This window comes from Drosophila elegans, unplaced genomic scaffold (genome assembly GCF_018152505.1).
Source record: "Drosophila elegans isolate 14027-0461.03 unplaced genomic scaffold, ASM1815250v1 contig_814, whole genome shotgun sequence".
NCBI classification, from domain to species: domain Eukaryota; kingdom Metazoa; phylum Arthropoda; class Insecta; order Diptera; family Drosophilidae; genus Drosophila; species Drosophila elegans.
In genome coordinates, this window is record NW_024546167.1 from 5,774,834 (window position 1) to 5,800,811 (window position 25,978).

At 36.0% G+C, this 25,978-nt stretch overlaps 1 protein-coding gene across 9 annotated transcripts in view; it reads right to left on the reverse strand.

Annotated features, from left to right (window-relative positions):
• Positions 1 to 25,978, reverse strand: part of LOC108138098 (protein bunched, class 1/class 3/D/E isoforms) — a 96,603-nt gene that overhangs the window by 2,769 nt on the left and 67,856 nt on the right. For 7 of the 9 annotated variants that reach the window (XM_017260084.2, XM_017260086.2, XM_017260085.2 and 4 more), the window contains one exon: positions 16,814 to 16,865. In XM_017260084.2, the coding sequence (XP_017115573.1) occupies positions 16,814 to 16,865 (52 nt within the window). Of the gene's footprint in view, positions 1 to 856; positions 1,471 to 16,813; positions 16,866 to 23,083; positions 23,966 to 25,978 lie in introns of those variants that run through there. The other 2 variants (XM_017260093.2, XM_017260094.2) reach the window with 2 other exon arrangements.

Consider the following 25,978-nt stretch of genomic DNA (forward strand, 5'->3'; position numbering starts at 1 on the left):
AGCACAAAAATAAATGAACGCAAAATATGACATATAAGGGAGAACCACGGGCGGCGTTTTATTAAATTGTTGTTCAAAAACGAAGGCAGGTGTGCCTCAATTTTGTTTTTCTACCACTCTATCAGCTTTTTGCACCATCTCAGGGGATTAGAGAAAATCTCGGCAGATAGGCTATAGGGGTTATTTCCTAAAAAGATAACTTCGGTTCAGGTAAGTGAAATAGAGGGGCAGGGCAGGCAGAACACCACTTTAGAGTAAATAAATGCTAATTATACACACTCGGGACGAGATACACACACCACACACACTCGGGCGGAGAAAAGAGAGACGTCTGGAGATGCGGGTTGGATTGGGTTGGCTGGTGCCTTCTGAGGTCGGGTCACGCGCTTCTCCAGAGGTATCTCTGCTCTCGAAGTCTCAGTCCCATGCAGTTCTCAGTTCGTTTTTTTTTTCGGTTGCATTTCTCAAACAAACATGGCGACCAACGCGTTGAGGTTTTTTTTTTGTTGCTATACACTTGTCGGGGGTCCTTAGGTAGAAATTATATTCCATTGTTGTGAAGAACAAAGGACTAAACTCCTCTTCTTTCGTTTTGTTCAAAGCAAAGGAAGTGGTGTCTCATTTTATTTTTGCACTTAAGTTTAGTAATTTTTCAGCGAAAATAAATTGACAAGTGACAGCACAAGTAACGTGTTTCTTTTTTTTCGGTTGCCTTTGACGACATTGAAAAGTCGCCAGCAAATCGCCACGAAAACGCGCGCAGCCTCACGAAATTCGAACAAAAAATCAATAGAACTGCATCTAGTCAAGGTAAACTGGGGGTTTTTTTTCAAGGGGGTTTGCGAGGTATACATACTTTTGCATTGGGCACCATCACATAGCAGGGGCTGTCGTAGCCCTTCTGCCAGATTTCGTAGAGCCAATTCTCTGGCTGGCGGAGCGACATTGTGCCCATCATATTTGGCTTTGGATTTTTGGGTTTAATTGGGAGTTAAACGAATACGATTTTTTTGGTATCTTTTTCGGAGACTTTCTTCTCCCACTGTAGTCGCACTTTTCAAAAATTTCAGTCTGATCACAGTTGGGTAAATGTATGTATATATGTATTTTCACTTATTTTATTTCTTTCTGGTTTTTTTCTGGCCTTTTTCGGGCTGTGTTTGTATGGCAAAAGTTCAGCTAAAACTGAATTCACTGCTTAGCTTTTTGTGAGATTTACGAGACCGGCGCAGAGCTTTTGCAATATTGGAGCTTTTCTTGGTTTAATTTACTGCTTTTAGCAATTTGCGTCTGGTTAAAACGAATTAATATAATTCACGAGTGAGACTCCGGTTGGCTTGTTTTTTTAGGTGGTATAAAATGTAATTGTTTTAGCAGTTTGTTTTTATTTTAATATATAGAAACTGGGGCCAACTCTAAGCTGGCGATGTGGCGTGTAGCGAGCGAAACTGGCGACTGAACGTCTGCGTGCAATTAGCGCCGATTTTATATAAAATGGCAGCGCCTTTGAGTCAAAGAGAGCGCTCTGTCGCACTCTCATTGCGCACCCACTCAGCCGCTCTGCGGCTCGGCTCTCTTCTGTATCCGTATCTGTATCTGGCCGTATGTCCATCAGCATTTACCCGATACAAAGATACTGAGATACTTCGACTCTCTGTTTGTTTTGACGCACCACTCTTCCCCCTTGTTTTCTCATCAATTTACAAAGACTTCATCTATGCATATACATATATATATATATACATTTGACTTTGGGGCTGCTCATTTGCCAAAATGTTTGACTGAATTTCAGAACAGCCAGCCGCCAGCCGGTTTTTTGTTATTTAAAAAATATACATACATATGTTTTTTTCAGCCGCTGCGACGCAAAAACTTTACGACACTTTTGTTTATCACTCGCTCGCTCACCCGCTCTCCCGCTCGCTCTTTTATTTTATTTTATTTCGGTTTTATTTTTTGGTGGGACGTTCTTGTAGATACTTTTTCGCTGGCCACGCGGTGGTTTTCGGTTACTTCGGCATTTCTTCGGGTGGGGTGGGTTTTCTTACCTTTTGCGCATTGCGTTTTCCCCCTAACCGCATTAAGTCGGTTCAAGTAAACAGTAAACAAAATTTCTCGATAAATTTCAAAACTTTACATAATTGAATTGTCAGGGTTGCATTTAGAAATAATGGTATTTTTGTGGTTTCCATATTTCCATTGATTTTTATAGTAAATATATAAATATATAGCCTTTAAAATATTCTAGTAAAATTGTTATTGCATATAAATTAAGCCTTGACACACAATTGAAGCTACCTTTAGAAAATTTGCTGAAAAAATTCAAGGGCTTCAAATAATCAGAAAGGAAGAGCCCGCAGAACCAAATGTAAAAAACAAAACAAAAATGAGCAGAACTTGAACGAAACGTATCGATTTCATGCACATGTTGAAGGAAGCGCTTTCTGTCAATCCATACACGCCATATAGATTTCGATCTATATAGGAACCTACAATACACTTGACGAACGGCAGGCAACGCATCAACAATTGTTTAACGAAAAAGAAACAAACATCCGCGTTAAAAATTTAAAAGACAAATTAAAGAAAACAATATTTTTAGTAGCCACCGCCAGAGAAAACAGCAATTAAATGCACATTTAAATAAACAAATGTTCTGCTGTAAAATAACTTGTCAACAATCGTAGGTTGCTAGGAAGAGTTTCTTAATTGCTACGCAAACTGCGTAGATGGGATATCGAGTTGGAATTTCAATGGGTTGGGCTGTGGTGGGGAGTTCTGGGTGGGTACTTTTGGATGTAGGAGTTGCGTTTCGGAAGCTTGAAGTGATGAGTGAAGAGGGGCGTTTATTTGAGGAATTGCTAATTGCTTGAATGGAGAAAAACAGTTCCGGATTTTAAAGTGGAAAAAAACGTATACATTTGATTTTGAAAGTAGTTTGAATATGTTACCTAAAAAAGTAATACTTCATATTTTTGGATATGTAGCTCTTATTCAAAAAAAAAAAGAAATTGATAAGTTATCAAATTTTAAAAGTTAAGTTTTTTAGCGGTTATATGATAGGTCCGACTAGCTCATCATTAATATCAACATTATCTTATTTTTATCAGTTTATCTTAACCTAAGCTCTAGCAAAATACCTGGCAATCACATCGGAAAATGCTGAAAGCAATTCAAAAAACTTTCCTATATGGCTGGCTTGTGTCAGTTCTAACAGCTTTTCTGTACACACAGATTTAGCGTGCATTTGTTGACGACTGTATATGTAAACAATGTTCATTAAAGTGCCACATATATTGCATACAAATTCAAGCAACAAAAACAATGCACATTCTTTGTTTGTGTATTTGTGTTTTGAATCAACAAATGAAAATTTCGAAATCGTCGCCGCGTCTGGCAATCAATAAAAATTGAAACACGACCAGAAGGGGGTGGTGCGAGCGAGAGGGAGGCCGAGATAGAGCGAGCAAGCAACAATAACAAGTCCAAATGTTTTGTAATAGCCTGACCACATCCCAAAGAGGGGTAAAAAGGGAGTGAGCGGTGGAAATCATCACCCCCTCCTTTTACACACTCATAATATATTTGTACACATGCGGAAAAGTTATAAAATTGTTGAAAAATCTATGAAAGTTAAAAGTCCGAGTCGAGGAGAAAGAAAAGGCGTGTGGAAAATTACAGCATTTCTGATGTTGACTTCGTTGTTGATTTTCGCACGCCCCCAACACGTGTTCGCATGTGTTCGATTTTGATGGGTGTGGTGGGGCAGGGCAGTATCTTGTGTGCAATTTAAAGAAATATCGAGACAATGTACATATCTAATATTTGTAATTTGTATCTAATATTTGTAACATTTAATAGAACAATTTTGTTTCTTGTTCCACAAAACGGGTTTGATAAAAAAAGATATTATTTATAGTTACAAAAACTCTTTACAGAACTAGAATTAGTTGGTACTTTGTAGTTAACAATTAAATGTAGATTTCTTTTTAACTATAATAACGATACTATCGCATTTAATATGCATTTTTAGCGTTGTATATTGGAGATGAAAGCGTGTCTCGCATGTAAAACAATTAATTCTGATTCATTTAACGGCGCGTGTCATACATTTAGATGATCACCGGAGAAAAGTTAACGTTTCGTATGTGGGAAAATTTGTAGATTTAATGGCAATTGTTTTTGTAGATAGTTTGACTGGACTTTGAGGCCATTTAAACGAGTTTTAATTGGTTTCCATAGGCCGCAGTGTTGATAAGATAGGTTATCACTGTATAAAACCTACAACAACCCGTTGACAGGTTGTCTAAGTTGCAGTCCTCGAAAACACAGCTATAAAAGTCCATAAAAGTGGGGGCAAGGGGTGAAGGGTACAAAGTGAGTCGTCGTGCAGTCTCCGACATAATACACAATTCATAACAAATGTGGTAGCCAAAAACGAAAGGGGTGGGTAGGGCAAGAGAAAGGTGAGACAGACAGTCTCAGACACAGTGGAAATTTACAAGTGTTTTTCTGCTCAGCCGGTCGGACTGAAGATGGACTGGAAGTGAAAAATATAGTTTATTTTTATTTCAATTTTAAGGTAACCATTTGTATATTATTTAACTGAGTTTGACAGCGTTTTGAAGTGGTTATGATCTCAAGAGGAGAGGCTCGAGATCTCAACTGAAAATGTTTTAAAATTTCGTTGTAATTTTCCATTGACCACATATAAGTTAAAGAGATTTCGTTAAACAATCAAAATTATATCAATCTCGTTAAATCCTCTTATAAGTTTCCAAAAGAATATCAAGCGAATCTTGACAATTTCATTTTTTGCCATCCAATTTCTCTAGAAATCCATTCCATTTTGAAACTATTCTTTTATTACACTCAATTATTTTTTCCAGTAAATACAATTTATTGAGCTCGTTTAGAAATTCCGTTCTTTTACTTTAGCCAATCGACAGAAAACGTTTTGATTAGTGATTTCCTTATATTGAAAAGGAAAAAAAACTATTTGCGTGTGTCTCTCAGTATCAGTATCTTACAGATACATTTAGACAATTACAACTGACTGACGGCTAGATACAATTGATAAGCCCTTTGTAAGCAGGTTTTAAAAGAGGATCCCCTGCCCCCAATTCAATACACGTGGATTCAAAACAGATGAAAATCAACGAGACACTCGCCAGTCAAAAATATATATTGAGCTACATCTGCCCAGGTTTAATTTAATCATTTTAAATAAGTTATATATATAAATTTAGACAGATCAACAAGCCTACGTATTATAGTAAAATAAATGGTGAGAACAACACAACTATTCCTATAAGTAGTTTATCTTTTAAAATTTTTGTTTATTATTTTGAGGTAAACAAACTTAGTTGATTTTAAGAGAAGATAGAAAAGTTTTTTCTTCTACAATTCCATACAATATGCTTGTTCTATTTGCCTTTGGACACGCAAATCACGCAAGAGGTGAGCTGGGATGAGCTGGCTGATAAGCAACTCAATTCACTTAGTAAATCGCACTTAAAGATGTTCCGAACAGTTCAGCTAGACAAGAAGGCAAACTGATAAGAAGACATAAACAGATGAGTTGATAGCGTTTCAGTTTTTCAGCTGAGAATTGCCTCTCAGAATATTTCGTTTTTGATTTACTTTTAATGAATTTCAATTGTCGGCCATTTAGCAGCCAGCCATACGTCAGCAGCTGTGAAACAACAAAATTTAATAAAAATCAAAATAAACAAAGAATTCGCTGTTGAGTTGAGTCTGCTTAGAACAAGTTTTGCTTGTGATTAGCTGGCATTTGCTTATATACTTTGATAAGCACATTCGGTAGTTCCGTTTTCATTTGGAGTTGATAAGAGGCTTTTCTGTGTTGAGCGGCCAAGGGAACACCTTGAAGAAAGAGCCATACATATATTTTTCTGTGTGTACAACGGCTAGTATACTAGTCCAAGCAGCTGTCTGTCAATACGTCCATCAAACGGTTTCCCTTTCTTTGACTATGACAAACATTTGTCTCGGACGTTATTTGGCACAAGCAAATCAAATAGGTATTTGATTTTCGGAAGTTGCAAACAGATGATGGACAGGTGTGGCGTGATCGGAAAAAAAGGTGAGTGAAATTAAAAACTGGGAACTATGTATAATCAAAAAAAAAGCAAATAAATGGATGGGAAAAGAAATTGGTCAAGGAACTATTGGTTTAGTGGTACATAAAAAAATAGATTTCGAAGAAGGCTGTTAGTTAATATACTAAAATCAACGGATCTTTGGGAAAACGAAACATATTCTAAAAAAATATAATAGCCTTAGGCCTTTGTCAGAAAATAAACAATTTAAATGAACGCTCAGTCGATTTTTGAGTGCATGCCAGTATTTAGTTTAATTTTGTTTGACCGCACCAGAATTGCCCGCAACAGGTCATTAAAGATTTTTCGAATACTGGTTTTTGGCCACTCATCAGATGCGAAACTAATGCGTCAGTCGGGACAGGAAAAAATGAAAAGTACGAGCGCAAATTGCATTTAAATCGTCCGGCTGCTGCAGTTTTGGGCGAGCCATTAAATCGTTTTATGATGGCGCAGGTTGCAGAAACTTGCAGGTAGAAAAAGATACAGGGACCCGCCCGCTAATTGCATTTGAATGCTCACGAATTTGTTGTAAAGAGATACGACCGGCACGTGTGGCTAATTAACTTCGGGCCGAGTGTCAGGCACCGAGAAAATGTCTCGACTTCTCAAGGTTTATATGCTAAAATATATTTGTCTAACCTCACTTGGAAATCCTTTCTATATAAATATTATATCTCGAATATACATATGTATGCCTCGTTTTCTTGGTTTATTTTTAAGCTGTTTGGTTGAATAGACTTTCATCTTGACCTGAATTTTTCCGATGTTGCTACTTTTTTCTGATTCTTGCTTTTTCCTCTTGTTTATTTCGGTTTAATACAAAAAAAACTCATTGAATTTGCATTGAATTTGTGTTTGCATCTTATCCTTGTGACAATTTTTTGTGCTATAATTCAATTGAAAAATATTTGGGCCACTTATTTGACAAATTTTGACTAGAGGACATACACGCTAAAAACCAATTACTCATGAAATTATTCTAATTGCGTTTAGTGACATGGAACATAGTACAAGCTATCAGATTCAATTCAATTCAATTTAAAGAACTTTAAATACAAATCATTTCCCCAGCCAATAAGATTTAAAATAATCTCTTTGTGTTCCTAATATCAAATATTCCAAACAGTTTGGTCTTCCCCAATTAGTTTTCCCAGAAAACGATTAAACCTATCCAACCTATTTGGTCACAAATCAAAAGTTCTATCTTTCACCTTTGCCAAAAGGGTCTCAAAACTTGGTAAACAAATAAGCAGAACAAAGAGGAATCACAAAAAAGGAGAACACTTCACACAAAACAAAATGAAGAGCCCCACAAAAACAACCATTAATGAAAAATTAAAACTCAAAAGCGAACAACAAAAAATGCCCACAAATAATCATGAATTATTCAAGGCCAATCGAGGCAGCCACAATAACACTATTTGATATAAGTCCATGTGTGAGTATCGTTCGATTTGTGTGTTTACTATTTAGTGGTCTGCACCCTAAGCTTTCGGGTAAATAGTTCTTTTCAGCATACTCTACAAAAAAAAAAGGGTTCTTACGCAAATTTATAACATGATATGTAAAAACAGTGTGATTGTTAAGCAAGAACACAGTTAGGATGCTTAAAAATTCGTTCATTAACAAATATTTTATAATGCTCTATTTGGATGATTTTGGTGAGCTAATGCGAAATAGCTTAATTATTTTGTTTTGCTATATATTGTATGCTAAGTATCTATTTTCGGTAATAGGTTGTCAGAACGGCCAATATAGAGTATTCCCTCCCACCATAACAAGAACTATTCAAACATGTCAACATAATTTTTATTTCTTCAATTATTGTGTGGAATTTTTTGTAGCATTTTTCCCTTTTGTTTTGATTGAAATTTATTCAATTTGTGTGTGGAATAATTTCAACTGTCTCAAAAGAATATCTATATGTATATATGGGTAACTAATTGACTTACGCGACCATAGACCAGCAGAAATAGCTGTCTCATTTTTATGAAATTTTGTTTTGCTTACCTGCAAAGAGAAGAGGAAGAATAAAGAGTGTCAAAAATATGTAAACAAAAGAAATTCCGAATTTTTTCTTAAACATATAAATAAAGCTGTCAGCGGGAAAATATATTTCTCTGAATATTTTGCCTTAAAATATAGTAAATATGGCTTCTTATACTTGGAATTTCACTAACGAAAAATATTTATTTATAACGTTTACAGAAAAAGGGCTTTTTTTTTGGAAAATCGAACTAACAGAGCTTTGATAAGACCGCTTCTCTGCCATAAACATTTTTTAAATTGATTTAAAGTCGGAAATGTACCGGCTACTTGCCAGTAATAAACACTTTTAATATTGTATTGAATCCGTTATTGATTGATTGAATTAAAAGTATTTACGAGTCAAATTCAAAACAGAAACTAAGTGTTTCGAATAATTTCTATATCTTTTAGAATGTTTCTTAATAAAAATTTCCCCCGCTATTCGCAGCCAGACAAATATTTCTCAATAGGTCTTTAGTTGAGTTATAATGCGGAAGCTAAAGTCGCTACAGTTTTATATGGGGGTCTAAACACACAGGCGTAAGCACACACATATCTCTTTGATATATTTATTGGCGTTTTGTTTTCGTTGCGACCGAGACCAAAGGCTGGGCCATAGCAAAATAGAAATGCTTATGCTCGGAAAAAACTTTCTGTGGGGGCCTCAAACTGCCAGTTCGTTTCGTGTTGTTTCGAATGACATATTGGTGTCAATTAAAATGCAAAAGGCCCAAAAATAAAGTCAAAGACAAAGGCAGGGAATAAACAAACAAGCCAGCCAACACACATTAATCATCCATTGCAAAATCTTTTTTAAGTTTAACGATAAGAGAGAGAGAGAGAGAGAGAGAGAAAGAGAGAGGGGGGGAGATCGTCATGTCTCAAGCCGAACGCGTTTCGCGTTGGTGTTCGATCATGGCCAAATTTAAATCATGTGTATAAGTCGGACGGACCCCAGCGTAAGGTAGGTGTGTCTCGGCCAATTGCCAACGCGCACGCCACGCACACGCAGCGAATTTCTGATTTTCTTAACTCGGCTGAGATCAGCTGGGTCCAGTTCAGATCATTTGCAAGTAAGTTGTCGAACAGGTCCCCCAAATAAACAAAAAAAAAAAAAAAAAAAACAGCGCGTCGCACCTCAACTGAAATCGATTAACGCATGTATTTAAATCAGTCGATGGCGTTGCCGTCGTTTACAATTAATTTATGTCAGCAATGCACTTGAAAATATGGTAAAATGCGAAACTTAATTGGTTGTAGGCATATAATAAATTATATGTGTGTGCTTGCATTTGTTAATAATTAATGATTGATTAAGGTATTTGAAGTTAAAAGGGGTTCCCTTAATTTTGTTTGAAATTGAAATTAACAAAAGCCAACTGTATTTGTTTAGTGAATATTCAATTAAGTTAATTTAAGTAACTCCGCCAAACTCACTGTGATGTCATTAGCCCAATTAGAAAGCAAGTGCCGACAAAACCCCGAAAAACCAATCCACAAATCGGACCCTGAACCAGACAAATTGCTGCCATCAATTTAACCATAATAAATTACTTAAAATATATACACAGGCATAACTGCAAAAGATTAAAGCTTTAGCAAAAAATAAATTCGCTTTTATTTATAGCATTTTTAGTCAATTTTTGTATGATGTTTTGGGAGCTTTTTCGTATGGCAAAAAAAATGTATTAATTAGGTCAGCAACTGTTTTTGTCATTTCCCAATAATATTTTCATTTGGGTTTTAAACAATTTTTGCGTGAATGAATAATAATTTGCTGAGTTGCTGCTTGGCAACACGATTGGAGAATCGAGAAAATGGGCAAAAAATTGTAAAACTTTAGTGGTTGTCAAGTACAGTTGTGTGTGACAGGTGGACAGCTGATTGACATATTTAGTTGTTGTGCAAAGTGGCACACAGACCATGGGCCAAAAAAATAATTGTTCACCCGAGGGGAGAAATCGACTCTGTTGATCACGCCCCTTTTATTTGACACACCTCCCACAAACATTTTAGATGTATAGTTTAACGACACCAAAGGTCAAAGAGAGCAGTGTAAAGGTCTAGGGCAGAGGCTGCCAAGCTAAAGTTGAAAAACACTTTTCAGGGTTTTGTGCTTATTTTTGCTCACTCTTGATTACCTTTTGTTTTGCTTGATTTATCATCAGCGCACATGTTTGCAAATTAAAAGCGATTAAGAATACATTGAGCTTTGCTTCCTGCATTTTTAAAGCGCTTTTTTAATGATTTCTCTCGCCTGATTGTGTAGCGAACACAAAGACGGAAGATATCGGCTAGAGTTCAGAGTATATGGCACAAAGGTCAATACATCTAAGCCACATTTATCATATTGACTTGCCCGACTGGGGTATTAACCGAAGACAAACGTTCAAATCGAACGACTGCGTGTAATGCAATTAATTTTACTTCGTTTTTATTTAACCACTAGCCAAGTCAAACCAGTTTGTGACGTTCACAAAACTTGTTTAAAATTTAACATTGTCAAGAGAAAAATAAAACCCACATAAATACCAGGCTGAAAGTCAAAGTGTTGTGACTTAGAAAATGTTTTTGGCAAACATTAGGCATTTCGTTGTGGTTTTTAAGTTCCGCATTAACGCAGACAGGAAACTGGCTGTCAAAGCAGAGAGATGGTTGAAAACAACCCCCTAGCAAATATTAAATAGCCAAATTCATTGCCTTCTGATGCGCCGTTGACGTCTAATTAATTTTGATATTGAGGAATCTTTTTTGGCAGGCATATTGTTTGCTAATTAAATACCAGTATATGAAATTAAATTTAGTTTATAGGGGCTGGCACACTTACATCCCTTCTTAACATTCTCGTTCTCTGATATTTTTTGATAAACTTGAAAAATAGACTCAAAGTCCACTTTACATGCCGACCCTTGAAGTTTTTAAATTCCCTGATACATTTTTCAAATGTACGCACAAAATTAATTTCCCAAAGTGTGCAGATAAAGCTGAATTCCCTAATGTGTTTTGACTTTATCTGCTCTAATGTGAGTTGATGGTCTTTGGGCACAGTGTATACGTTTCGTAAAGAATTTTTTTAGCTAGAACTGAAATCTCACTGGTCCAACATTTCGTTAAACAAAATCTAGGCACATGTAAAATAAAAAAAATGTTAGGCTTCTTAATAAAACTTGCACAATTCAATTGAAAGTGAACTTTGAAGTGCAGAACTGCAGATATGAAGACATTCGCAGTGCTCTTTTGTCCAGTAACGACCGCAGCACCAAATTTGGTTTCAATTTGCATTTGTATATTATGAAAATTGGGAGCACTTGGCAACAGTGGCCCGCTGGCGTGCAAACATAAACGAAAATCAACTGCATCGGGTCTAAATGTGTGTGCACATGGGCATATAAGTAGTAGACATGTATTGGCGATAAAACTGACCCACTTTTGGAACTGCAATGCACGTACAAACAAAAACAGCGGGCAGCCTGAACGACAATTGCAACTTAAACTAAAGGCTATCTCGTCGAACTCGGGCGTCTGGCTGGGAGAAAAAAAAAAAAAATGTTGAACGTCTGGTCTGGACGAGAGTGTTTAACTTGGATTTTTAGAAGGGGCAGGCAGGAGGTGGGACGAAACAAGTTTCAACCTAGCACAACAAGGCGGCTTGGCTTGCATTGCAAACAAAAACTCGCACACAAAAAACCGAACTTCACACCCAATTGCAAAACACCCACGGATTCAACCTTGAAGGAAACATACAAAGTTCGATTCGGGGAACTTTGCTCGCATGAACTCTAATTGCAGTGAAATTTTCTCGCTAAATTGTGGCATTTGTGAGTCATTGGGAGTTCGTTGCTGTTGCCGGTGGTTGGAGGGTTTGGAAGGTTGGAGGGGTGAGCTCATCGACGTTTGGAAAATGTTAACTCATTGCCCGCCTAGCTACCTTTCACTGTGCTATTTACTTGCCCACACTCCCTCCTCGAATCACAACGATTTTCGTCTTGCATTTCGCGAGAATAAAAAAAGTCGCCGCCCTCGACGGAGGTGGGGAAAAACAAAAGGCCAGAATCAAATTTCTTCGAGTTCTAAAGAAATCTCTTCTGGTTAAACGTGTCCACATGTATTATGTATTACAATAGTGCAGAGATCATCATCCCAGGCATTGAGACACTGCACGTTGTGACGCAATTTGAGTCTGAATAGATGACGTCAGAACGGTGGCTGTTACAAAGTCTAATGTATGACATTTAATGTGTTCTACTAGAAATGATGCAACAGTTAGTAATACTTGAGATATATTTGGACTTAAGCAATATACTTACTTAGGTAAACCTTACAATTATTGTATTATCGGTAATTAAAAGATAGCTTGCTTATTGGGGGATAGTATTCATTAATCATTTTTTTCCAACAGCTTTTAAAACTAATCGATAATGACTTGGTGAGAAATTCGGTAAAGGTGCAAAAAGCGATTTAGTTTATAAAGTGCCTACCTTTCTTAAGAACATATAGATTGAGGACAGGAGACAGTCCTTTTCAGGCCATCTGATTTCTCTTTTTCGATATTTTTCGTGCTTTGTCACGAGCTCAACACCAGAACTATAGCTATAAAATACAGACCAGGCTAGATCAACTGATAGACACGCGCAGCGGGAGTCTTTGCGGCAGTGCCACGTCTAATTAGCACTTTACTGGTCCGAACCGTTTTGGGCTTGGGATGGATAGACAAAGCGACCGACTGACCGACCCACGATACAGATACAGATACAGATACAGATACAGATACAGATACAGATACAGTATCGAATTCTGACGTCAATTGTTTGAAAATTGCGGTGCTGCGCATTGTCAATGCAATTAGACAGACTGGGCGATAGATCATGATACGGCCAGAGATGGATAATGATGCCTTGTAACTACTTGAGCATTGGTTATGGATACTCGGACTTCCCGTAAATGAATCGTTTCGGACAACTTTGATTCCAGCGCCGGTGGAATCATGTAAGAGATCAGGGAAAGGTCTTTAGATAGGCACGTGGCCAGAACACGCTTTGTGTGCCGGAGATAAACAGCATGGTTGCAAACTTAGGCCGATGTTTACCCATCCTATAGATGCCTTTCTGGCGATTCAGTGTGTCTGTGTAAGGCAGCCATCGTTGTTTTCCTTTAACCGATTGTCTGCCATTCTTATCGTCTAGTGTCTGGCTGTCGAGGAAAAGTAAATTATTTAACACTATTCTTAAGGCTTGTTTTCCCACTTCGCTTTGGCTGAAACTCCCCACACTTGCACAAATATGAGAAACCGAACAAATCGAGTGGTAAAAACCCAACACAAACCGACCAGGCCAATGTGTTTATATTTTTATCTTATCTGCCATGCTTTTTATGGTCTTGTTTATGGGCTCTGCATTTTGTTTTTCACAAAAGTTGAAGAATAAAGCCAGCCAGGGGCTCGACAAAAGTCAAGCCATTCGATCAGCACATCGGCCGAAATAGGGCTTCATAAATGTCATTAAGTCATTAAGTTGTCTTAGCAATCCGACTTATCATCGTTATCTTGTTGTTTTTCACAACATTTTCTTTAATTGTTGAAATTGGTTAGGAAATTTTGGGTATTTATGGTTTCCGAATTGCGAATAACTTTTTATGGGGCTTTGTAAATATTTTTAAGGAGAAATTCCAGAAGCAGATGGACTAATGTGACTATGGTGACTTTATCTAATAAAATTTCAGTTAAACCAGTGAAACCTTCATCGCTTCCAAGTCCTCACATTATCATAAACAATAACCATACCAACGTTTTGCTTACATCTTACCTTGTCTAGAATCTACTCCAGCTGTTTTTACTGATAAGTCCATTATATTCCCTAAGCTTTTATTGTTTGCGTCAGTTCAAATCAATTTTTAAATATTAGTATAACCTATAAGCGTTATCGCTATACTCGGGAATATAACTAACGACTTAATCATTGGCGCTAAGTTTTATTCTACTTTATTCTCTATTTGTAAGTAGTACAAGTATGAAGTGGGAGAGATTAGCATTAAAATTGGAGCGTGAGAGTGGCTGTCAAGTATTCCCTATATAATATATAGGCAAAAGATTGTTCTTCAAAGAGCTGTAAGCAACAAGAATACTCTATTTTAATCGTCTTTCCTGGGCCTTATCATCATTACAATTAACTTCCATTTAAACAAAGCAAAACTGAGAAATGTGAAAAAATCGGTGACGTCTCTAATTGAAAAGTGATAAAAGGAAAATAAACAATAACGAATGTTTAAGGAAGCAAAACGCTTCCGTCTCATCTCTTTTATTTTACGTACTTTGCATTTGTAAAACAGGAAAAGACTGTCGCAAAGAGAATGCTGCTCATAAATTAAATTTTATTTGACTCGCCTTTGTTGGGAGTAGGCAACAAATGACTAAAAAATGCATCCCATCTTTCTGACTCAGCCAAGGAATACGCCACAATCCGTAAAACCCGTAGTCCGTAATCCGCAATCTGTGTGCTCATGTCCAATACGTGACAACTGAACCGAACGGAATGAGTTTAAATACCGTACATATATATGAAAAGAGATCAAGAAATGGGAAATGTCCTAAAATATGAATGATATGCGACATATGCTGGGGCTAGAGAACTTTCCTGAAGAAAATTGAGGATACATCTGGTGAAAAATGTATAATAAATAGATCACTTCACTTAGCAAGCATTATAATTTTGAGACTTTTAAAAATAAAAAGACAAATAAAAGGAGGAGATTTGGCTGGCGATGTGTCACAAAACGATGATCGACTTGAGTAATTTCAATAATTATCTCAAAGCAAACACAATTCTTATTTTTCACATTTTTTGGCTTTATTTGCTCTTGAATTGGCAAACAATTTATGGCATTTCTGAAGTGTGGCATTTGCAGGCGGACGAGAGATAAGCAATCCACACAGAAAAACAGTCTGCCATTTTGTAAACAAGACAAAAGCCTGATAAGCGCCGCCGGGAAGACAGCTCGTAAAAATATCAGCCCCAAAGTCTCGTACACCATTTTTTATTATTTATTTTTGCACCAAGGTCAAAGGCAACAACAGAATTAAACGCATAAATTCTGCGGCAAACGAGAGTTGAGGGGGTGTTGAACAAAATGTGATGAAAACGAGCATGCTTGGATGCTTGGATGCTTGGGGAAAATACTTTCACAAAGTGAAAAAAGGGGGAAAAACGTTTCTAGGTGAATAGAAAGGAATTCAAAAAGAAAGAAGAGAATCGAAATGAAATGAAATGAAATAAAATACATACTCTGGCGGCCCAAAGAAAGTGGGGAGAGCAATTGAATTGACCCAAATGACCATTATGGGTGGCAAGTTGCAACTGCAACAGATGCGGCCACTGTCTCTCAATTGGATTTCGTGGAAAAGGAAAAGTTGATTGACTTTAAATGAGGCAAAACAAAAGGCTGCATGCTGTTGCTGTTGCTACTACGCAAAATGTGTCATCAAGTTCCGTTTGGAATTTTCTATTAACTCCGTGACTTGGTATAATAAATACGCAATTATGATGATTTATTAAAAGAGAAATAAGAATTGGTAAAAACAGAAGAGTGTGAGAATATACTCTGAGTTATGGATTTCAAAATGCCTGTTTATCTATGTAGTTCTTGTGCTCTTGAGTTTTCCCAAAGATTTATATTGATCTTCCGGGAGGTAGTACATTTTTATGACGTATTTTTAAAAGTACTACTTTATCACAAAGAAAAGAAAGTTTTAATTTCCAGATAACATTTAATCGATTACTGATAATAAATACTTCAACATTCATTTAATTAGGGTTGGCAACAACTCTGTCTAAAAGCAACAAAATGGCCTTAAAACAGCTAATATCATTGAAACTTTTATTTTGACTGATTGCAAAAGCGATTACAAACTCGATTAGATTGCCTCACTTAAGATCAATTCGATTGTTCTTTGTGTATAGCCGTAAACCATGAATATCAATGGTTTTCCATTCATAACTCTCGGCACAGTTCATTTCAGTTCATTGAAAAAGACTCAAAAACAATTGTCATCTTCATCGGATTGTTCATTGTTTTGAGAGTCTTGTACGGTCTTTTAATTGGGTCTAAATATAGAATCTCCATTGAAATGCATGCCCACTCAGTACAGAGCATATTCAATTCAATTGAACTAAATTCGTACTTTATGTTCGCAGCACATAGCCGAGAATGAAGAAGGAGGGCCACTTGATTGAATTGTATCTTTCTTATGAGCATTTCGCTCCACTCGAAAACCTTTTTGTTGGGCTTTTCATATTACTTGTAGCTATTTATGGACTGCTGAGACTTGAGACCTTGCCTAATCGAGATTAAGAAGGGACTATCAATAAGAGTACTCATCATTTGTATTTAAAAGCAACGACTGTTTTCACGGTCAAAAGTTCAAAACCGCTTGAGGCAGACTTTACAATGTTTTCAGACATTATTCCTTTTATTTGTGGCTGATAAGGAATTTTGTATGGCAATTGTAGCCCATTATAAAGATTACCGATTTCATGTTATTTTTCAAAGTCTTATCAATTTGGTTCTGACAATTTTTTCTGTATTTTGTGTTAAATTTATGAGCTTATAGCAATACCTATAATTGCCTCAGATAAAACAATTACAAATTGAATTGAATTCGAACTTACCATTGCCTGTTCGATTTTGTTGTCAATCGCAACTGCACTTGTTCCAGATGCACTGAAATAAATGGGTGGAAAATAATTGAATTAATTAATTGTAATATAATGTGTTTATATACAGATAATTTACTTTATTTTTTCAGGTTTATTTGCAATACTGCAACATAGCCAAATAGCTTAGCCTCTTTTAACAATTTAATAACCCCATTATCATTTAATCAGTATCTTCTGTCCTCTCAATTAAAAACAAATCAAACACCTATTTTTTAATTGCCTTTTTGAATGCCTAAAGAGTTTTGCTGAAGACCTTCGAATGGAAGTTATTTTTGGCGATCTGAACTTGCTGATGACAGCCGAAAATTGAGGTCAATAGACAATAAAACTTCCTAGACTACGCAAAAAAAAGAAACGAATTTCAAATAAAACGCAAATCTCCCCCATCTAATTGCAATGCCAACTGAGCAATTAAATTGTTATACGACCAAAGTGAAAGATGAGTGGTATAAAAAGAGCTAAGACTTTTGAATCGAATTTAAATCACATATAATGACTTTTATGAAACCAAATCGGATTTTTTTCTTGCCTCACGGTTGGATCAATCAAAAGCGATTTGGCATATTTTTTTAATTACTGAGTGCAAGCAAAAGCGCAAGTTGTTACACCGCTCCGTTGATCAATTGACATACAATTATAAAACAAAAGAAAATTACTAAAAAAAGCTCTGCAATTTTCAAAGTCCAAGTTGCATTATATAAAGTGAAAAGAACAGTAAATAAAGCTTTAAAAAAATACATTTTTGTGTTTCGTTCTAAGAAATTTAATATATACATTTATTTTAGGTTTTATCTCACCTTGAGGTTTAAGAAGACCCTAAAAACTCAGTTGTGAGCCGGATTTAAACGGCAGAGGTTTAGAGAAACTTTTCAAGGACGAAGTCCGATAGCCCATAATAGCTTTTTAAGACCCATAACTCAAATGACTTCATAAAATCAGTTCATGAAAAATCGAACAATGAACTCAGCAAACGTCTTTTCTTTTGGCTTATGGTTTTGTTTTCCTTGTCTGTCATTTTATCAAACATAATCGATTTAATTTGTTTTAAAAATTTTTGCCACACTCAATAATTTCTAATTATAGAAATGTAATGATAATATGAGTGTGTCATCAAATTAGATGGCTTCTACAATAGTTCACATATGTGAAGTAATTGAAAATGAATCACTTGGGATCAATTTTTATAGTTTAAACAAAAGGTTGTCAAGCGTAAACGACTTTTTGTAATGAGATAATGATTTAATAGTTATTTAATTTATTAATTGTGTCCTATATAGTTCTTATAATACAATACAGTTATATATTTACAGACCAATTGAAACTAAATATTTTTCAATTCAAAAATAAACATAAAATCCAGTGTACGGGCTGAATTTGCGGCATGCAAAATAATAAACGATACGTTTTCGAAAACAGGCGGAGAAACTTGTGGTTTACCCCCTGAGTCAGCCGACAAGGACGAACGCCGGAAAGTTTCTTAACCTGCCAGAGGAGTCAAGGGAACTTAGTTTACGACTTTCTATATCATCTCTTGCCTTGCCTGCGAAAAACAAGGCGGGAAAAAGTAAAAGTCTCGCCTTTGCATCCAGACGATCGAGTGCAATGACTCATGTCGTGACTTTTGTTCTCTTTCTTTGGGCTATGAGCACAAACAAAAGCCAACGAAATAAAATAAAATAACATTTATTCGCCAATGTCATTTCGGACACCGGTCAATGGCGTTTATATGATTGTAGTTGTTTATTTGATGGGCATTCGGAGTTTTTGGCGAAAATTGGTTTTTCGCATGGTCATTAATTGTAATTCATTCGGCCATTTCAACAAATTACATACTTCTTAATTTAAATTGATGTGAGTGGAAATTAAATCATTTTAAGTGGGTATTCGGGTATGTTAAGAACTTTTAAGTACCCATAAAGCCGAAATTGTTAAAAAAAATGGATTTATTGCCTAGTACCGGAATTTATTACTTTCAATTTGAAGTAAATCAAGAAAGATAATGATTTCAACAATGATTAATATATTCGCATAAAGTGTACCCCACCAGTTTTTAAAGTAATTTTAAGTTGTTTTTTCTTTTTGCTTAATATAAATTTTTAAATTGAGTACAGTATTATTAGTTTATAAAATCTGATTACTTTGCGTACCTAAGACTCCGGTGAGTTAAGTCCTCAACAACTTTAAATCTATAAGTCAAAAGTCGGTGGAGTGGAACTGCTCCCAAACTATGTATATTTAAAGTAACTTTGACTTAAGCATTACAACTAAATTCACATATTTCTCCCATCTTAATTCTTATTCGATTAGAATGCCCACATACAGACTATAGCTATTACGCACAGCTGGCGGCAGCATCACAATCATTAGAGCATCAATTGTTGATTTGCTATCTTTATCAACTCACTAGGTGTTATCAGCATGAAGTCAGAAAAATAAAATTAGGCATGAGAAGCAAACCAAGTTGGTCAAAGTATGATAGACAAACAAAACAAAATAAAGAAAGGTAAGAGTAATAAGAAGGTACAAAATCACGCGACCGACAAAAAAATAATAAAGCCAAACGTACACATTTTCATTATAAAAACGCAAGACGAAGAGGAAGAAGTAAAAGAGGGAAGAAAAGTGCAAAGTTTATGAAGGTTCAAGCGCCTTCATCGAACGCTCGTAAAAATAACCGTGATGTCATTTATTTGTTTACTTTTTTGCTTCTCTTTTGGGTGCTAATTAAATGATTATTTATTTATTTGCTATTCGGTAAATTGTCTGAGAGGTTTAATGTGCCTCAAAGTAAAAATTGTGTCAGTGACGAAAGCAAACGAAACGAAGCTTACTTCGGTAGGCCCTTGCAGCTTTTATTCTTTATAACAACTTTTTGTTCCCATGGGAGCTATATGCTAGAGTCGTCCGATTCAGCTCGTTTCGACATATGTACTACCTGCAGCAGGAAAAAAATTGTTGGGAATGTTTTATGCAGGTAAATAGAAGGTCAATAAAACCAACAACAATAGAAGTGATGCTCATCGTTTCGTTTTTCTGTATTTTTTAGTTGTCGCCATCGTAGACCTGGCACATTTTTCTTTTATGTATGTACTTGTTTCGACTGGCAATTGCAGAAGTCAAGTTACACGACGCCAATAAGTGGTTTCGAATCCCATTTAATCAATCTGAATTTGCGCATTTTCTGTGAATGAAACTCTGGCCAAGTGCCAGGCTAATCCCTTGATGAATGTCACTGCTCTTTGGCATTTTCTCCCTGGCTATTTTCATTCAAAATACCAAGACTCGATGACTTTTTGTGGGATTCACACGAGTCCCCAAACTGTTTTGTGCATTTTCGCAATTGTAAACTTGCGGATACCGATTCGGCTATTCTCCATTAAAACAAAAATTGCCAGCCCATCAAAAAACCTCCGCTGACTTGGCAAAATCAAAGAATGCATAGTAAAAACAGATATCGAAATTGTGATCAGGCAGGCATTGCTGATGTAAGCGAAAGGAGAACTTGGCATACATATATGTTTATGCCATCTCTGCGATTCCGAATTCGTCGATAATTTCACGACACTTCGGCATGGCATTTTCTGAAGTGTTTATTTCCATTTGATGGTCTCAAAAGCCGGAGTCGGGAACGATGACACTGACTTTACGACTCCAGGAAGTTGGCGAACGAAAACAAAACACATCGTAAAACTGTTCAGCAAAATATAAACAACAAGCAGTAGGGAAACAGCGATCGTGTGAAGTTATGCCAAAGCTTAAGGCACGGGAGAAAGCATTTGTGTCCGATTTCTCGACTTCATGGCTTTAAATTGAGATTTTCAGAGTTTTAGCTTAATTTTAGAAGAAGCCCGCTCTTTGGCTATAAACATTTTAGAATATCTTAAATGCCATTATCATTTCTTATGTTACCTTATCATTTAAATATTTAAATAATTTGAAAATTGATATACCTATTTATGTAAATTGATAAACTTATTGGTTTCTTCGTCTTTGGAATAACTTGAAGTATGTATGTAGGTTATATCTCGAATTTACAAATACATAAGGTAAGGATCTTACTTATTATTTCTTAATCATATTATTCTTGACCGACAGCCCTCCCAAAAATATCAAAGATTTTTACAAAACAAACAAGGCGCAGCAGTAGAGGCAACTATAAAAATGGAATCATACAAATATCATGTCAAAAAAGAGAGGAAAAAAAATAAAAAAAAAAAACATTTGCCCCTGACCCAAATAAAACTGAAATCTTGAAAAATACCCAAATGAATTAAGCGTCTATATAGAGAAACGCGGAAAAAGGGTTCAAAAATATATAAACAGGCTGGTAAAAACAAAAACTGTTGAAAAGAGAGTCGAAAAAGAGTGAACTGAAATTCGGGCGCAACGAAGTGGTCCAATACCAAGACCGGTTCACTTTACCGCCTTGTTGTAGGAAGCCTTAAAGTGCCAACGAAACCACCGAAGAAATGTCGCCAACTTGGCAGGCTTCATAGCAAGAGGCGCGTGTCCGCCTGCTCCTCGGAGCCCCCTTTCCTGGATTTCCCCGCCCATGATGCTAACGCAGCTTTGCAACAAGTTGCCTAACTGGACGTAACGGACAGAAACAAAATGAGGTCAGCGCAAAAAATAGTATTTTATCCAACTAACGATGCGTTGGCCCGTTTTCCGATGATGTAAGGCTCCATAGACAGGAAGCGGGCAGTAACCAGTCTTTTACATATAATTTGATTATTCGGTACGGTTTAAAGTTGATATAACAAGAGATTTACCTAACAATTAGTTAGAAAACTTGTCTCTTAACTGTCAATAGTTATACAAATTGCATGTTATAGAGATTTTTTGCTATATTTTTCTTATTACAAAACAATTTCCCATAACCCTGCGAGATCAAGTTTTATTATTTCTTTTACTTGTTACTTAGTTTACCAGTATAATTAGGGACAAAGACGTTGCCGACTTATCTCAACGATAAATATTTATGTATGCATATAAAATCAACACAACCATATTATATACCTATATTTATTTTCGGCATCTACAACTTAGCACCTTGAAGAAAATTTGCCATCGGATGTGCCTTACTTAGATCTTATAAAAGAGCGTTGCTATGCACAGGTTATAATTTAGGAACCATTATGATCATTATGATGTCTGGAGCTCGCTAATTGATTTCCTAAGCTGAGAATCACATCAGCTAAGGGTCGGAAGTGTATATTGTCGCCATCTATTTATAGCAATCTGCTCAATTGTCGTTTGCTCACTTGTCTAGGTTTGTTTTCCTTTCGCTAGCAATTCACACAAAATTGCACAAATTAGCTGCCACCAATTTGACAGTTTACTATAAACAACCATTGGACCCATCTAAAATTAGTCACAACCGGGTTTGTCAATCATCTGGCGATTTAATATATAACTGTTTTCCGATTGAATAAGTATTGTGCACAGAAACGTAAGTCTATTCAGCGTCAAATCTCACCTTAAACCTCCAAAACAGTACATTTAATAAAATTAGAGTTTTTAACGCTATATTAAAAAAAAAACCTACATCAAGACAATTAAGGTAATTCTGTCAAATTAAAATTTAAGTAAAGATATCATAGATGTTCTATCTTTACAAAAATAAGTTCTTTAAGCTTGTGCAAATCATTTTATAAATAGCAAAACCCCATATAAGCAGTTCCATAAAAGGTTTCTAGTAGCTTATTTAAGCAAACTGGTGGGCTCAAAACAATTTTATCTCAAAGATAATGCCGTTTGTCAACAAAAGTAAAAAGAGCTACTGTTTTCCCCACCACAAATAGCTTTCCCTGGCCAAATAGCTTTTATCTTGCGATGACCTCTTCATCAGTATGTGATCACCATGGACAATAACCGACACGTTATCTAACCAATGTTTATTTTCCCACAGGCTATGTTACTATTTTTATGAGGTGTTTAACTTAAGAGACCTAAGGATTTCACAGTCCTAAAAGAAGATCTTCATATTGCTAAAATCATTTTTCCTATCTATTCTTAAACTCCTTAGACAAGAGACTGGTTGTCTTGCTTATATTATTATGATACTTATTTGATTATGATCCGGAACTTATTTCGAATGAACACAATTGGAAAATTCTTATTAAGTTTTCCGGTATTAGAAGAACCTAACAGAAAATACGAACATATTAAGGAATTTCATATTTTCGGCTAATCGGCTCATAGTTCCTATTGCATACTCACTCTGGTAGAAAGTAATCGATATATTTCATAACTACTTCGCGAACGGGATCCTGTTGCTTGCCCGAAATACTTGGATACATATCGAAATCCATTTTGCTGCCGGTAGTATTATTATTATTGTTGTTATTGCTGCCGGATTCAGTTTTCATTATCGATATGACGATAGTGAAATGCGTTGTAAACGACGTGTTTCTTTAAAAGTTTGAAGGACTTTTTATGTTAAATGCTTTTTATTGATATGTATGGAATTTGGTTGGTATTTTTGTTTTTTCTTATATTTACATATATGACAAATTTGTTTGAGGAGGTCGCAGCTGCTTCTTCTTATTAGATATATACACACACTTTCGGGAGAGCGGCAACGACAACTGATTTCAGTGTGCGTGTGCAAACAGTTAATAGTCTTTTCTTTTTACCAGCTTCCCTTTTAATGAGTTTCACTTGCAATAACACATGCACTTTAAGGTGTTCGATTTGTAGGCCTATTTTTATGTCTTTAGCACCCAACAAACAAAACAACGAACTAGGGAGCTCTTTTATATGTGTGCTGAGAGAGGTAAAATTTTAGAGAGTAAGGTCTCTCCCCTCTCTTTTGCTGAATGCGGGCTTCTTTCTTATTCAGCAACTCCGCCTCTCTCCCTCTCTGCTTTCTCTTCTGCTCTCTCTCACTGAGTGAAAATGTTAAAAATGCGCGCGAGACGTTTCGCCGTTTTTTTTCTTTTCTCGGTATTGTTTGTTCAGTTAAGTGTCTGACTTTGCCAATTGTTTAGGCTTCTGTTGCAAACAATTTAGCCAGCTTTTGTTCTGTTTTGGGTAAAACTGAGTCCCCACAGGCGCACGAACAAAAATTAATATTTTTCACACAATTAACAATATATAGCAACGGAATAAAATAAAAGCCCAAGCGACCAAAGCGATTCGAAGTTGTAACTTCAAGGCGATTTTCGTGTTTGAATGGAAAGAGCATAACTGAAAACGCTGACGTCGAAATCGCAGCCGCCGCCTCTGCCGCTGCGAGAGAGGCAAGGCAGAGAGCCAACATGAGTGCTCACCGTGCAGTAGCAGCAGCAACAACAACAGCTTTTTGGTGGTGCTTTTTGAAAATTTAAAGTTATTGGGAAGGAGAGGGAGTTCGAGAGAGCCGCGAACTGAAGCTGAAAGTTGTTTTTGCAAAAAATGCAAAGCTTGAAAGCTAAAGTGGAGCTTGTAACAGAAGGACAACACTGAAAATGTTCAAAAAGCCATTACTTTCACAAATTAAATAAATAGCATTTGATGTGTTAGAACAAGTCCAATTGTCAAAATTGAAGTTGGTTTTAAATATTTAATAAGTTATGAAAGTTTAGTTTTAATAAAATGCAATTGAAACGAGGAAATGCCAAGATTGAAAGACCTTCATCGCTATGTAAAGCAATTTCAAGTGAAATCTTACTCACTAATTTTTAAGCTGATATCAATAATTTTGGAAAGCTACATATTTTCTCGACCGTAAAAAACCATAAGATATGCTGAGTATTTAAATTATTTGTAAGTATCTTTAAAGCCGGTTGAATTTTTTTCACCCTTTCCAAGTGATTACAACTGCAATGGCTATTCATGCATAGGCTTCACTGTCTTTTTGTCTTCGATCTTTATTACAGAGAACCCTTTTTCGAGAGATTCGATGCAATATTCCCAAGTCCGATTCACGTTTCACTCTAGGTAGCATTTAAAGCAAACAAAATATGCATGAAAAATAAACAAACAAGAGATATAAACACAGAAAAACAAGAAGGAAAAAAAGCAGGCAAACGTATCTTCCCAATCAGTTAAATTATGAGAGAGAGACCAACTCCCACACTCTCTGTCACAAACACACACACACACACATGGACGGTTAAAAATCAACATGGCTGCTTTTTAAAAAGCTTTTAGCTGAATTTCATATACAGAGAGCAGAAACCATACAAAAGTGTTTTGTCAGCAGAGAGAAACGGCGAGAGAGAGCACACGCTCATGTGCTGTAACGGCAAAAGAACTTTTGAAATCCAGCGAAGCGATGCAGCAGCAGCAGCGTTGAAAAGAGATAGCAAGAGACTCTCTATGCCACTTGACTATGACAAGATGCCACGTTGGAGGCTCAATAACCCGTGTGCTAACTGTATATTCGTAAGCCAACCATCCACAAATCAGCCCACCTTCCACAATGAGAAATCAGTTTTTCCGTATACCTGAACCTTTCTGACGCTGTTGCTTTGTGTAATATGAAAATAACGTTTATACATATAAACTAACATACTTTCTTTATGTTGAAGGGTTGATTGTGGGGGAGCTATTTTGGCTTAATCTAAATCTAATGTTTAAATACACTTTGCACTGAAATTTCATATAAAATGTTCGTTAACTTTTTGCCCACTGTATATTGTAAGCATAATTTAAAAACAACCAAACTAAGCATATTAAGACCAATTGTAACGTGATTAAATAACACAATTTTTTCTGTCAGAATAAAAACCGAAATAAGCTCCAACCATTTTTGTTGTGGTTTCATAAATTGCATCCTAATTGTTCAAAAACAATTGTGTTCGTCTGCACAACAAAGTAACTACAAAAATTACTGTTACCTTTTTTTAACATGTAAAAGCTTACCACCTCCGACATTTGGTACTACCGTTACAATCAATCAAACTCACCTGAAAAGAAAAGAGAAAAATAATTAATAAATTATGTAATGTATATACATATAACCTTAATTTTAATTTTCCCCTCGGACATCTTAGCATGACTATTTCCGACTGTTTACGCATTTAGATATCTTACTCTTCCGCAATTTTACTACATTTTCCGGCCTTTGCTTACTTTACGACTTTTGCAACACCCCGAAACTAAACCATTTGAAAATAGCATCGAGAAAAG